The sequence below is a fragment of the Caretta caretta genome, chromosome 2 (assembly GCF_965140235.1).
Source record: "Caretta caretta isolate rCarCar2 chromosome 2, rCarCar1.hap1, whole genome shotgun sequence".
Lineage (NCBI taxonomy): Eukaryota > Metazoa > Chordata > Testudines > Cheloniidae > Caretta > Caretta caretta.
In genome coordinates, this window is record NC_134207.1 from 268,730,348 (window position 1) to 268,742,620 (window position 12,273).

Genomic DNA, 12,273 nt, shown 5'->3' on the forward strand with positions numbered 1-12,273 from the left:
TTTTTTATATAGCGCTTTTATCCAAAGCGCTTTACAATAGTTAGCTCATGGTACAAACAATATTTGGAAAGATCATGAAGTGGTCCGCTGAGACCCTCAGCAATTTTCAAGTGGCCAGTGAAAAAAAAAGTTTGAGAACCTCTGTCATAGAGTATTTCCCAGAGCCCCCTCCCACCAATACTATACAAACTCCAGAGTCCAGTGGGGCTGGGGGGGCTCCAGGCTTCAGCTGCTAGGCTTGGAGGGAGGAACTCAGGGCTTCTGCTTTGCGGTGGGGTGGCGGAGCTCAGGGCTCTGGGATTCATCTGTGGGGAGGGGGGTCTCAGGGCTTCAGCCCTGCAGGAGGTGCCAGGGCTCGGGACTTTGGCCCCGCGAGTTTGGAATATTTACCAGAGCTCTGCTCTGGACAGCTCCGGCTGAAGTGAAGGGCTGCCCATTCCCCACATCGCCAGCTCCCTGCACGCACCCTGCCCTGGGGGAGCTGCTGACTCTGTTTCCACCTCTCTCCCGAAACGGGCTGTTTGTTCAGTCAGCTCTGCCCTGGCTCGCTCACAGGAATGGCTCTCCCTTAGCCGGGGAGCTGGCCGGATGAGCCAGCGGCCTATCCGAGCAGGAAGGTAATTGTGTAATGACAGGCAGGAGCCCAAGCTGTTAGGCAGGTTGCCTGGGAGCTGGCTGCTGGGAGCTAGGATCCAACAGTCAAGGTCAATGCGGGGATTGGCGACAGCTCATTGCCCTCCAGCAGGACAGTCTGTGAGGCCGTAGGAGAAGCCGCAGCTGCAGGCGGACCAAGCCCGGTGCAGGATGAGGCTCTGGCTGCTGGCCGGTTTAGTGGCTGTGCTCGCCCTCGTGGCGGTGGCTGGGGCCGACCTGGGGGACGCGAGGGAGCTGGAAGATGCGGTAGGAGAGAAAGAGGTTTCTAGAGTGTGGAGGAGGGGCAGGCCTGAGCAATGAGACGGGGGCGGCGGGGGGACAGTGGGAGAGGGGGACCAGGAACCACACCCATCGACCCGCAGAGGATTTGGGTTTGACATTATTCAAAAGAAGCGGAGGTTCTGGGTGTGGCGAGACACGGCCTGGATCGCAGTGCTGGTTGTCTTCGGAACCAGCGAGAGGCAGCCGTGCTCCCAGGCCTGAGCCCGCAGGCACTCGCTTCTCACCGGCACTGTGACCTCCCTGAACCAAAGGACTTTATGCTGCCCCCCCAGGAACACAGGGTTTGCTGTACCAGCTCAGACAATTAATCCAGCTGCTCCAATGTCCTGCCTGTGGCAATGGGCAGTACTTGAAGCATCACAGGAAGGCAATCAAGCCGTCCGTCACCTCCCACCATAATTCCACTGGCAGTTCGTGTGCGTGTGTGTGTGTTTGGTGCTGTTGTGTGTGTGTTTGTGTATGTGTATGTGTGTGTGTGTGTCTCTTTCTCCTTCCTGGTCACTAACTATGTGATTTGCTTCTCTATTGTAGGGTTTCAGAGAGACAAGGTGGGCGAGGTGATGGCTCTTATTGGGCCAGCTTCTGTCGGTGAGAGAAGCTTTTGAGCTGCTCAGAGCTCTGGGTGCAGACCTGCAGAACAGCTCTCTGTGTGGCTCGAAAGCTTGTCTCTCACCAGCAGAAGCTGGCCCAGTAAAAGCTGTTACCTGCCCCACCTTGTCTCTCTCTGAGCCTGGGACCCACACGGCTACCCCAGCACTGCAGACAACATCCTCTAAGGTCCGATGGTTGTGTCCATCACTTTCCTGCTGAGCTCCCGGTCTGAGTGCAAGCTGGGATCTGGGATGGTGAGGGAGCACGCTGCAAAATGCCGTTTGTAAAAGTAGGAATGGGGCAGCTGATGTCAGCTTGGGGGGGAGAAGCAGGGACGAAGGGGGTGATATTGGGAGGCATTTGATTGGAGCAGCTCAACTGCTTAAGTTACAAAAGAAAAGAATAAGGCACCTCCTCTTGGAGACCTTCAGACGCTACCCCTGCCCCTTCCAGCTCCCCCAAAACGTGGCGGCCAAAGCCTCACACTCCTGCAGCTCCCCCTTGCCGTGAGTCTCTTCCATGGTTGTCCCATCGCTCCCCACACAGCCCTGCCTGTGTCTCTGGCCTTGTCTTGGCTGGAATTGCCCCGTCTTGTCCGGTCAGCCAGTGACACTGCCCTCCAGAGACCTCTCTCACCCCTCACTCCATGCTTCCCCCGGCCTTCCAGTGTCCTCCCACAGCCTGGTCGCGAAGCCCTTCTCCTCGCTTGCGTCACTCCCACGAGCAGCCCTTGCAAAGAGGGAGCATGCTCCCCCTGCACTGTAAGAGAAACGTGGGACCCAGCAGGAGCCCTGTCTGCCTCACCCGAGGACCCCTGGACCTGCCCCCTTCCCCTCCTCACACTGTTACACCCTCACTTAGGCACTGTCCCCCCTCCCCCCCCGGCTTAGTGGTTCTCGGGCAGTGGTTTGCGGCTCCCTGGCTTTGTGTGGGTCACAGGCTGCTACCTATTCCAGCTGAGAAAGTGCATAGCTGAAAAGGACCGGCCAAATCCATGAGAGGACCGGCCAAATCCTCCGCTGCTGTAAACCGACCCAGCTTCACTGAAGGTGGGAGAGCTGTATGGGTTCTGGCCTTGTGTGGGAGCCCTTGGCATAGACGGGACACTCCTTGGGGCAGGGCCTGTGTCTTAGGAGTTTTCTGTGCAGTGCCTGGCAGAGCTGTAAGCACCACAGATTAAACGAATAACCACCGTAATGCCCACGGGCCTTGGGAGAGACCCACATGGTCCCTATCTGTCCAGGCGGCCCTGTGAGGGGAGGGACTCGCTGCCCATGCCTTGGAAGCAGGTTTTAGGGCTAGTCTCCACTACAAAGTTAGCTTGACCGAACGGTATTGCTCACAGCGGTGTAACATGCCCTGCCCCGTATGGCAGAATTAAGGGGACAGCCCCGAGGTAGGCAGCACCAGGCTGACAGAAGAATTGGTGCATTGACCCCGCTCCCAGCTCTCAGAGCGGTGGATTTCCTGCCACGAGGGAAGAACCCCTCCCGTCATTGTAGTGTCGACCCTACCGCTGTGCCACCGCGGCATGTCGAGTGCGGGTGCAGACTGGTCCCTGGCTGGCCCGGTCCCACCGAGTCAGGCCCTCGAGGGATGGAGCTGGGCGGGTGTGCAGGGGTGGGGAGGGATGGAGCTGACAGCGTCTGTGGGACAGAACATCCCGATCAAGGGTTAGCCACGTGCTTCACCCGCTGCCTGGCTGATGGCCCCCTCCCCGCCCTCTCTTGGCTGAGCTGGGGAGGCCCTGCTGAAAACATGTTTTTGTGACTGCGGGAGTCTGCACTGTGCAGATCCCAGCTCCCCCTTGCTCAGGTCAGGGCTTGTGCAATGGGCAAGTTTCATCAGGGACTTGGCGAAGGGCGGATAGCGGCGGGAGGGGAAAATGAGATTGAGGGAGCTTCTTTCCCGCTCCCCAAATGGCTTTTTACACTCCCAGGTTTTACCCACAGCTCACATACCTCACCTGCAGCCCCCCTGCTAGTCCAGGCCAGGGCCACACGCCAGCTGGCTAGTGACCCCCCTGTCTGCCCACCCAGCTCTGCTAATTCACATCCGCCCTCAGCTGCTGTCTGGGTCTCCACACTGCGCTGCCACTGAGAGGAAAGCGAGGCAGGGAGCTCAGGGTGGGAATTTGCTGCAATGTTTTTATGAACCATCGGTGTGACTCTGGACTAGCCGCTTTGCATGGTTGCGTCCTTCAGGGGAAGGAGTTACTGCTCTCCCTGGGCCGTGGGAGATCAGGGCCAGGGGTCTGAGACGTAGGGCCTCTAGGGCTGGCTGGCCTGGACTCAGCTGAGCAGAATGGAAAACCCTACAGAGACAATGGAAGCCTCAATGACCCACGTGAACTCCTAGAGCCAGTTACTTCTCCCCAGCTCCCTGCGGGGAAGTGGAGTGCACGGCCCTGGCTGGAGAGCGGGCAGGGGACATTGTCTTACGAGAGCAGGCACAGAGGGCCAAGAAGAGGGAACCAGGCTCCGAGGAAAGGGCGGGTTTTGGGCTCTGGCTCCCACCCACATGGACTTTGTCTGGAATTTACCTTCCCCTCAGCTGTGCGCCAGGGAACTAATAAAAATAACCTTGTTTGGAAAAGGCTGCCTGACCTCACTGCAGGTGCCCCCGGTTGCATTGCTCCCCTCTGAGGAACAGCCTCTCTCAGGGCTTTGCTCTCGGTTGGACTGGCAGTGGAGAGCCATGGGGAGAAACAGGAGCTGATGGAGCCCGAGGGCCCCTGCAGGAGGTGCTGAGGTGGCGTGGCCTTGCCCTGGTGGGAAAGTGTGACCCTGGGGGGTCTGGCACACTAAGCTGGGGTACTGCCAGTGACGGCTCAGTGGCTGGGGCATAGCCCAGACCTTGCAAACCCTGACAGCAGGTATCTGGGGGGGGGGCAGTGGAGCCAGAGGGGTTTCTGAAGAAGCCATAGCAACGTAGGCTGATGATTGCTGCTCTAGATCAAATCCATCGCTAGTGAACGAAGGGAATGCGTCAAATGAATTCTCTCCGAGTTTCTGTAACGCATCTGATAGACAGAAAATCAGCTGAGCAGGCCATAAATCGAGGGTAACGACATAGGGCGGGTGTACTAAGGGTTGGAGAGGCATCTCGTGGGCATGGCGGGGTTCGGGGTTAGGTCCAGTCTGACTGAAGAGCCAGCTGAGTGCCCTGGAAAGGTGTGTGACCAGTCCGTTCACGACATTGCCATGGGACACTAAATTGGAAGGAGTCGCAAATACTAACAAGGAGAGAGAAATGACAGAAAGTTGCTGAGAGAAATTCAAAACAAGGGCAAGAAATAACACAATGGAATTCAGCCTGGAAAAGTGGAAGTGAAGACATGGGGGTGTGTGACAACCCAAAACATAGCGGGAAAGACTGGAGAAACAGCTGTAGCCAGAGACCTAGGGGGGAGACTAGGGCAGAGCAGCTGGGCTATGGGTCTGCCTTGTCAGATGGCCACCATAGAGGATGTGGGCTAGGAGTTGCGTCCACTGATGCATTGTGTCATACAGCAATGAGGCGATGTCAGTACAGTGCTAGTGAGAGGGCCCTAGGGGTACTGAGTCCAGTTCTGGGTCCCTTAGGACCAAAAGGACCTCACCAAACTGGGAAGAATTCAGCGAAAAGCCAGAGAAGGGCTTGAGGGGCTGCAGGGACGGGTTTATGAGGAACGATGAAAATGACAAAATATGTCACAGACTCATAGAAAGGTAGGGCTAGACGGGCCCTCAGGAGGCCACGTAGTCCTTTCCCCTCCCCCACAGCGAGAGAGCGTTAAGTGTCATACGGGGCTAGCTTGTCTAGGTGACATCAAAGGGGGACTAATCGTGTGTGGCCATTTCGAGGGGAGAACATCAAGCAGGGAGAGGACTCATGGAGTGGGCCAAGGGTAGCCTGGAGTAGCCTGGAGTAAAGAGAGAAAAGTGGACAGAGGTAGATCCCGGCGGAGCAGGAGGAAAGGTCTCCTAGCCGTGAGGGCTCTCAGACTGTGCACTAGTCCCCTAAGGGGGGCTGGTTGCTATTTAAAAGGGGACTGGACAAAGCACTGCAGAGAATACCCCTGCCTTGGTGTCTGGGGACGGACTACGTGCTCTCCATTCCCACCGTCTCTCACCCTGTGCTTTCCTCCTGCTCTGCCACCTCCCCGCTGTGCCAAGGCCAGCCTCGGGCGCCCAGCCAGCTCAGCGAATGCACCCCAGCCCTGCCCCTACGGAGCTGATCCTGCTCGGAGCGCTCCCTGAGACTGGGCAGGGAGCTGGTGCAAAACGCAGACTCTGGCAACGAGACGTGGCCCTAATGGCTGAATTCTCTCCACCCACAGGATCTGCTGCGAGTCAGGAGGGAGGACAATAACCAGTGATGAGCTGCCAAAGTCTTAACAACGGGTTCCCTCCTCATCCCATGAGGGGGTCGTTGCCCACCCCCACCCCCCGGGACTTCTGCCCCATCCACCCCCCTCCCCTGTCCCCTGACTGCCCCCAGAACCGGGCAGAAGGGTCTCGTGGGCCACCGTAGTGGGTGCCCACCCCGCCCCTAAAAGCCAGAGGCACCTGCTGGGGGGCGAGGTGGGGAGTCCCGGAGGTGCTTACCTGGGGCAGCTCCCAGGAAGCATCCGGCAGGTCCCTCTGGCTCCTAGGGGCGGAGGAGCACAGCTGGGGGGGAGCAGGGGGAGCGGCTGCTCCCCCCACTGAACAAATCAAAAGTGGCACCTTAGGTGCCGACTCCCTGGGTGGTCCAGGGCTGGAGCACCCACGGGGAAAATTGATGGGTGCAGAGCACCCACAGCAGGTCCCCACCCTGCGCACGGCCCCAGTTCACCTCACCTCTGCCTCCGTCTCCTCCCCTGAACGCCCCGCCCTGCTCTGCTTCTCCCCCCCCCCCGCCCCGGCTTCCCGCAAATCAGCTCTTCGGTGGGAAGCCGGGGAGGGCTGAGAAGCAGGCCGCGGCTTCCCGCGCTGGCCGAGGGTGGCGGAGGTGAGCTGGGGCGGGGAGCGGTTCCCCTGCGCCCCCCGCCCCCGGTTACCTGCTGCGGGCAAGCGGCCCTCCTCGCACCCCCGCGCCCCAGCTCACCTCGGCTCCGCCTGCTTCTCAGCCCCCCGGCTTCCCGCGCGAACAGCTGATTCCCGGGAAGCCGGGGGGGCGGGGGGGGGAGAAGTGGAGCAGAGCGGCGCATTCAGGGGCGGAGGCGGAGGTGAGCTGGGGCTGGCGGTGGGGCGGGGAGCTGGCGGTGGGGGCTCTGCACCCACCAAATTTTTCCCCTCGCGGAACAACCGGTGCTAAAAGGGCTTCTAAATTTAACAACCGGTTCTAGCGAACCGGCTCCAGCTTACCACTGACAATAACCCCCCGCCACCAGCTTCCAAACCCTCTCCCGGCTGCTATTCTCCTGTGAGCAAGGTGAGCAGGGAACAACGGTGGCACCAGGAGACATGGGCCCCAGAGGTTTTGCACCAGAGATGGGTTAGTAAGAGACAGCAGCTGGGCCAGGGAAGACAAATGAGGATGGGGAAGCCACAGCTGCAGGTTAACAATCGTGGAATAAAACACAGGGATCTAACTGGGAACGGCCCAGACTGCATAGGAAGGGCCCATTGGATGTTGGGTGTTTGCGGGCTGGGATTGTTGTTGTACTTACAGTGTTTCCATACAAAACACAATTTACATGGAGAACATGTAAACTGGGGGGAGGGATAGCTCAGTGGTTTGAGCTTTGGCCTGCTAAACTCAGGGTTGTGAGTTCAATCCTTGAGGGGGCCATTTAGGGATATGGGGAAAATATTGGGGATTGGTCCTGCTTTGAGCAGGGCGTTGGACTAGATGACCTCCTGAGCTCCCTTCCAACCCTGATAGTCTGTGATTCTATGAACAAGGGGGCCGCAAAGTTCAGTGAACCGAGGTCAGAGTTAAGGTGGAAAGGCCTTACTCTAATCTCCCATTCCCACCTGTGCTGCTCGTCCCCACCCCCTCTATTCCCCTGCAGGGCGCTGCGGGCTCCTCTCCTTCTGCAGGGCTCTCTAGGGTGTCACTTTTTGTCCTTCTCTCTGTGCTCGCCTCTCCCGACTGTCACGGGGGGCTCTCCCATGGGTGCCCGTGTGGCGTGCGGAGCGCCAAGGGCCAGAAGCCACGACAGGACTCAGGGAGACAGCGCGATAGATTGTCACAACCCCAGTGCGGCTGCATCACCAGGGGGAAGCTGCATCTGCCCCTTGACTCAGGGCTTGTCGACACGGCGAGCCAGCGTGTGGCACGCCGGAGTGTGAATTCACAGCGCCCTAGCCTGCCACACACTGACTGGCTGCGTGGGTGCTTTGATCCGCCCGCCCCTTCCTAGCCGGTGTCAGCGGGAGCATGGGGAAGGGTCTTCCCCGGTCAAGCTGCAGAGAGCCCAGCTGCCCCTCGAGGGGACTGACCTGCGTGTGTCCAGCATCGCTCGCTCAGCTTCAACGTCCTTCAACGCCGAGCTGCACAGGGACCTCTCTGCCCTCCACAGGCCCCAGCCCCCAGCCCTGGCCCCGGCCTGCCCGGGCAGGTCCTGACGCTGGTGCTGAGGCAATGAATACTGCCGCCGAGCCCAGAGCCGGCTCTCAGCTCCCATCCTCTCTCTGCAGCCAGCTACACCAGTGAGAGCCAGGAGACAAGTGGAGAAGCAGCGGCGACCCAGTCCCAGACCCAGACCCAGACCCAGACCCAGACCTACCTGGAGACCAGGCTTCATGGTTGCTCTAAGCAAGGAAGTGGTGAGGCTGCAAGGCGTGAGCGCAAGAGAAAGAGGCGATGTCACATGCCCAGCACCCCAGCCCATGCTCTGGGAGAGGGGAGGGGAGTTACTGAGGGGAAATGGTGTCTCAGAAGGAAGGGGAGCGAGAGAGCTCCAAGCTCCATAACCACTGAGCCAACCAGCCACTATCCTGTATCTCACGGTGTGTGGCAGGCCTGTGAGCACCGCGGTGTGGGTAGACAAATTTCCTGTCCCCTACCAGGGAGCTAGAACAGGGTCTTCTCCCCAGACCTCTCTCTGCAAATATCTTGGTCTGGGTGGGTGGCCAGAGGGCCGAGAACTCCACGCCCCTTCTCCTGTTCTTTGTCACTGCTGGGGAGGATTTCTTCCGAAAAGCAGAAACCCAAACTCCACACTTGAAAATAAAATTAAAATCCCCAAAGCTAGTGACATGGACACGTCACCCGGCCAAGATCAACAGGCCCCCTAGCGTACAGAGCGGAGGTGAGAGCCTCGCCGTGTGGTGCGATAAAGGGGCCCTCCTAGCCCCTGTGCACCCAGGGAAGGATTTCCCCAGGCAGGCCCTGTGGGAGACAGCCATAATGCTGTCTTCTAAGGATGCCCTTGCAAAGCCTGGCCTAGGAGACGCACAGAGGCAGAGCCTCAGTATGCAGCACGGCAAGATTGCAGGTGGCGTGTGGGCCATGGGGCAGCCCGGGCATGCTGCCGTAACTCAGACAGGCGCCAGGGACTGCAGAGACTAACCCTGCCTTGGTGTCTGGGGACGGACTACATGCTCTCCATTTCTACCGTCTGTCACCCTGTGCTCTCCTCCTGCTCTGCCACCTCCCCGCGGTGCCAATGCCAGCCTCGGGCGCCCAGCCAGCTCAGCGAATGCACCCCAGCCCTGCCCCTACGGAGCTGATCCTGCTCGGAGCGTTCCCTGAGACTGGGCAGGGAGCTGGTGCAAAATGCAGACTCTGGCAACGAGACGTGGCCCTAACGGCCGAATTCTCTCCACCCACAGGATCTGCTGCGAGTCAGGAGGGAGGACAGAAAACGCACACCCCCACCTTCCAAACCCTGTCCTGGCTGCTATTCTCCTCTGACCAAGGTGAGCAGGGAACAACGGTGGCACCAGAGAGAGATGGGCCCCAGAGGTTCTGTACCAGAGATGGGTTAGTAAGAGACAGCAGCTGGGCCAGGGAAGGCAGATGAGGATGGGGAAGCACAGCTGCAGATTAACAGTCATGTAATAAAACACAGGGATCTAACTGGGAACGGCCCAGACTGCATCCTGGTGCTGTCAGAGCAGGAGAATGAGCTGGGGAATCTGCCTGAACCTGGGGTGCAAGACAGAAGAATCAGCCAGCAATGGCCAGTCTCCACTGTCCAGCCCAGCAACCCAGCCAGCCCTTCCCAGACCATCTCGAGGAAGGGCCAAGCAGACGTTGAGTGTTTGCGGGCTGGGATTGTTGTTGTAATTGCAGCATTTCCGTACAAAACACAATTTACATGGAGAACAAGGGGACTGCATAGTTCAGTGTCCCAAGGTCAGAGTTAAGGTGGAAAGGCTTGACTGTAAACCCCCATTGCCAGGGCCGGATTAACTCTCCTGTGGGCCTGGGGCTATTAGATTTTGTGGGGCCCCTATATACAAGTCTTTTTCCTAATTTAAAACAAAATGATCACAATTTTGGCATCGAGGCTATTAATGCTATACTAAACTTGCCTTTTAATTAACATAAAGCCATTCTGTGGTTACATTTCAGTCTGAAAACATGTAGAATATAGTTAAGTTAATTCAAAATAGCCTACTTCTTACCTTAGAACCACTGTTATATTAGTTTCTTTCTGGGAGGGAGTTTGGGTGCTGGAGGGAGCTCCAGGCTGGGGCAGGGGGTTGGGGTGGAGGAGGGGGTGTGGGGTCTGGGAGGGAGTTTGGATGCAGGAGGGGGTTCTGACCTGGGGCAGGGGGTTGGGGAGCGGGAAGGGGTATGGGCTCTGGGAGGGAGTTTGGGTGCAGAAGAGGGTTCTGATCTGGAGCAGGCGGTTGGGGTGAGGGAGGGGGTGCGGGCTCTGGGAGGGAGTTTGGGTGCAGGAGGGGGTTCTGACCTGGGGCAGGGGGTTGGGCTGCAGGAGGGGGTGTGGGCTCTGGGAGGGAGTTTGGGTGCAGGAGGGGGTTCTGACCTGGGGCAGGGGGTTGGGCTGCAGGATGGTGTGTGGGCTCTGGGAGGGAGTTTGGGTGCAGGAGGGGGTTCTGACCTGGGGCAGGGGGTTGGGCTGCAGGAGGGGGTGTGGGGTCTGGGAGGGAGTTTGGATGCAGGAGGGGGTTCTGACCTGGGGCAGGGGGTTGGGCTGCAGGAGGGGGTGTGGGCTCTGGGAGGGAGTTTGGGTGCAGGAGGGGGTTCTGACCTGGGGCAGGGGGTTGGTGTGAGGGAGGGGGTGAGAAGTGCAGGCTCTGGCCAGGAGGTGCTTACCACAGGCAATTCGTGGCCTGTGGTGCAGCAGGACACAGGCAGGCCGGCTGCATGCCATAGCCCCACGTCGCTCCCGGAAACGGCTGGCTTCTGGCATGTCTCTGCGCGCCCCTGGGGGAGGGGACCCCAGAGCTCCCTTTGGGTGGAACTGTGGGGATGGTGTTGGGGGTGGGGGCAGCGCGCGAAGCCTCCCCCACCCGCCAGGGGCTGCAGAAACACACTAGTAGCCGGCTGCTTCCGGGAGCAGCATGGGGCCACGGCATGCAGGCAGCCTGCCTGAGCCCTGCTGTGCTGCTGGATTTTAGCAGCCCGGAGATCGCGATCGACTGGCAGAGGCTCCAGGATCGACCAGCTGATCGCAATCGATGGGTTGGTGACCACTGAATTGTATATAATTGTGGATTTATTTTTGTGGGGCCCCCCTTAGCCTGAGGCCCTGGGTTGTAGCCCCTAAAGCCCCTGCGTTAATCCGGCCCTGCCCATTCCCACCTGTGCTGCTCGTCCCCACCCCCTCTATTCTCTTGCAGGGTGCTGCGGGCTCCTCTCCTTCTGCAGGGCTCTCTAGGGTGTCACTCTTTGTCCTTCTCTCTGTGCTCGCCTCCTCCCGACTGTCACGGGGGGCTCTCCCATGGGTGCCCGTGCGGCGTGCGGCATGCCAAGGGCCAGAAGCCACGGCAGGGCTCAGGGAGACAGCGCGATAGATTGTCACAACCCCAGTGCGGCTGCATCACCAGGGGGAAGCTGCATCTGCCCCTTGACTCAGGGCTTGTCCACACGGCGAGCCAGCGTGTGGCACGCCGGAGTGTGAATTCACAGCGCCCTAGCCTGCCGCACACTGACTGGCTGCGTGGGTGCTTTGATCCGCCCGCCCCTTCCTAGCCGGTGTCAGCGGGAGCATGGGGAAGGGCCTTCCCCGGTCAAGCTGCAGAGAGCCCAGCTGCCCCTCGAGGGGACTGACCTGCGTGTGTCCAGCATCGCTCGCTCAGCTTCACTGTCCTTCAACTCCGAGCTGCACAGGGACCTCTCTGCCCTCCACAGGCCCCAGCCCCCAGCCCTGGCCCGGCCTGCCCGGGCAGGTCGTGACGCTGGTGCTGAGGCAATGCATACTGCCGCCGAGCCCAGAGCCGGCTCTCAGCTCCCATCCTCTCTCTGCAGCCAGCTACACCAGTGAGAGCCAGGAGACAAGTGGAGAAGCAGCGGCGACCCAGACCCAGACCCAGACCCAGACCTACCTGGAGACCAGGCTTCATGGTTGCTCTAGGCGAGGATGTGACTTTTCTAAGGCCTGCCAAGGGGGAGGTAGGGTTGCCAACTTTCTGATCCCTGAAAACCGAACGCCCCTGCCCCGCCTCTTCCCCCAAGGCCCCACCCCTGTCTGCCTCTTCCTCTGAGGCCCCGCCCCCTGTCTCACATGTCTCCCCCCCCCTCGCTTGCTCTCCACCCCCGCCGGTTGCTCCCCCACCCCCTGGGGCTCACCTGCTGCCTGCAGAGCTGGGTTGGGAGGAGCTGACGTGGAGTTTGATCAATTGGGGTACAGCGGGGCACGGC

General features: G+C 59.7%; 1 protein-coding gene across 8 annotated transcripts in view; it reads left to right on the plus strand.

The window, feature by feature from the left end:
• Nucleotides 1-432: 432 nt before the first annotated feature.
• The window catches only part of LOC125633007 (uncharacterized), a 30,696-nt gene continuing 18,855 nt past the window's right edge, over nucleotides 433-12,273 (plus strand). For 2 of the 8 annotated variants that reach the window (XM_048842104.2, XM_048842108.2), the window contains exons 1-4: nucleotides 655-900; nucleotides 8,136-8,264; nucleotides 9,273-9,359; nucleotides 11,881-12,024. In XM_048842104.2, the coding sequence (XP_048698061.2) occupies nucleotides 805-900; nucleotides 8,136-8,264; nucleotides 9,273-9,359; nucleotides 11,881-12,024 (456 nt within the window). In that variant the 5' untranslated portion in view covers nucleotides 655-804. Of the gene's footprint in view, nucleotides 618-653; nucleotides 901-1,684; nucleotides 1,782-4,191; nucleotides 4,279-8,135; nucleotides 8,265-9,272; nucleotides 9,360-11,880; nucleotides 12,025-12,273 lie in introns of those variants that run through there. The other 6 variants (XM_048842110.2, XM_048842105.2, XM_048842107.2 and 3 more) reach the window with 6 other exon arrangements.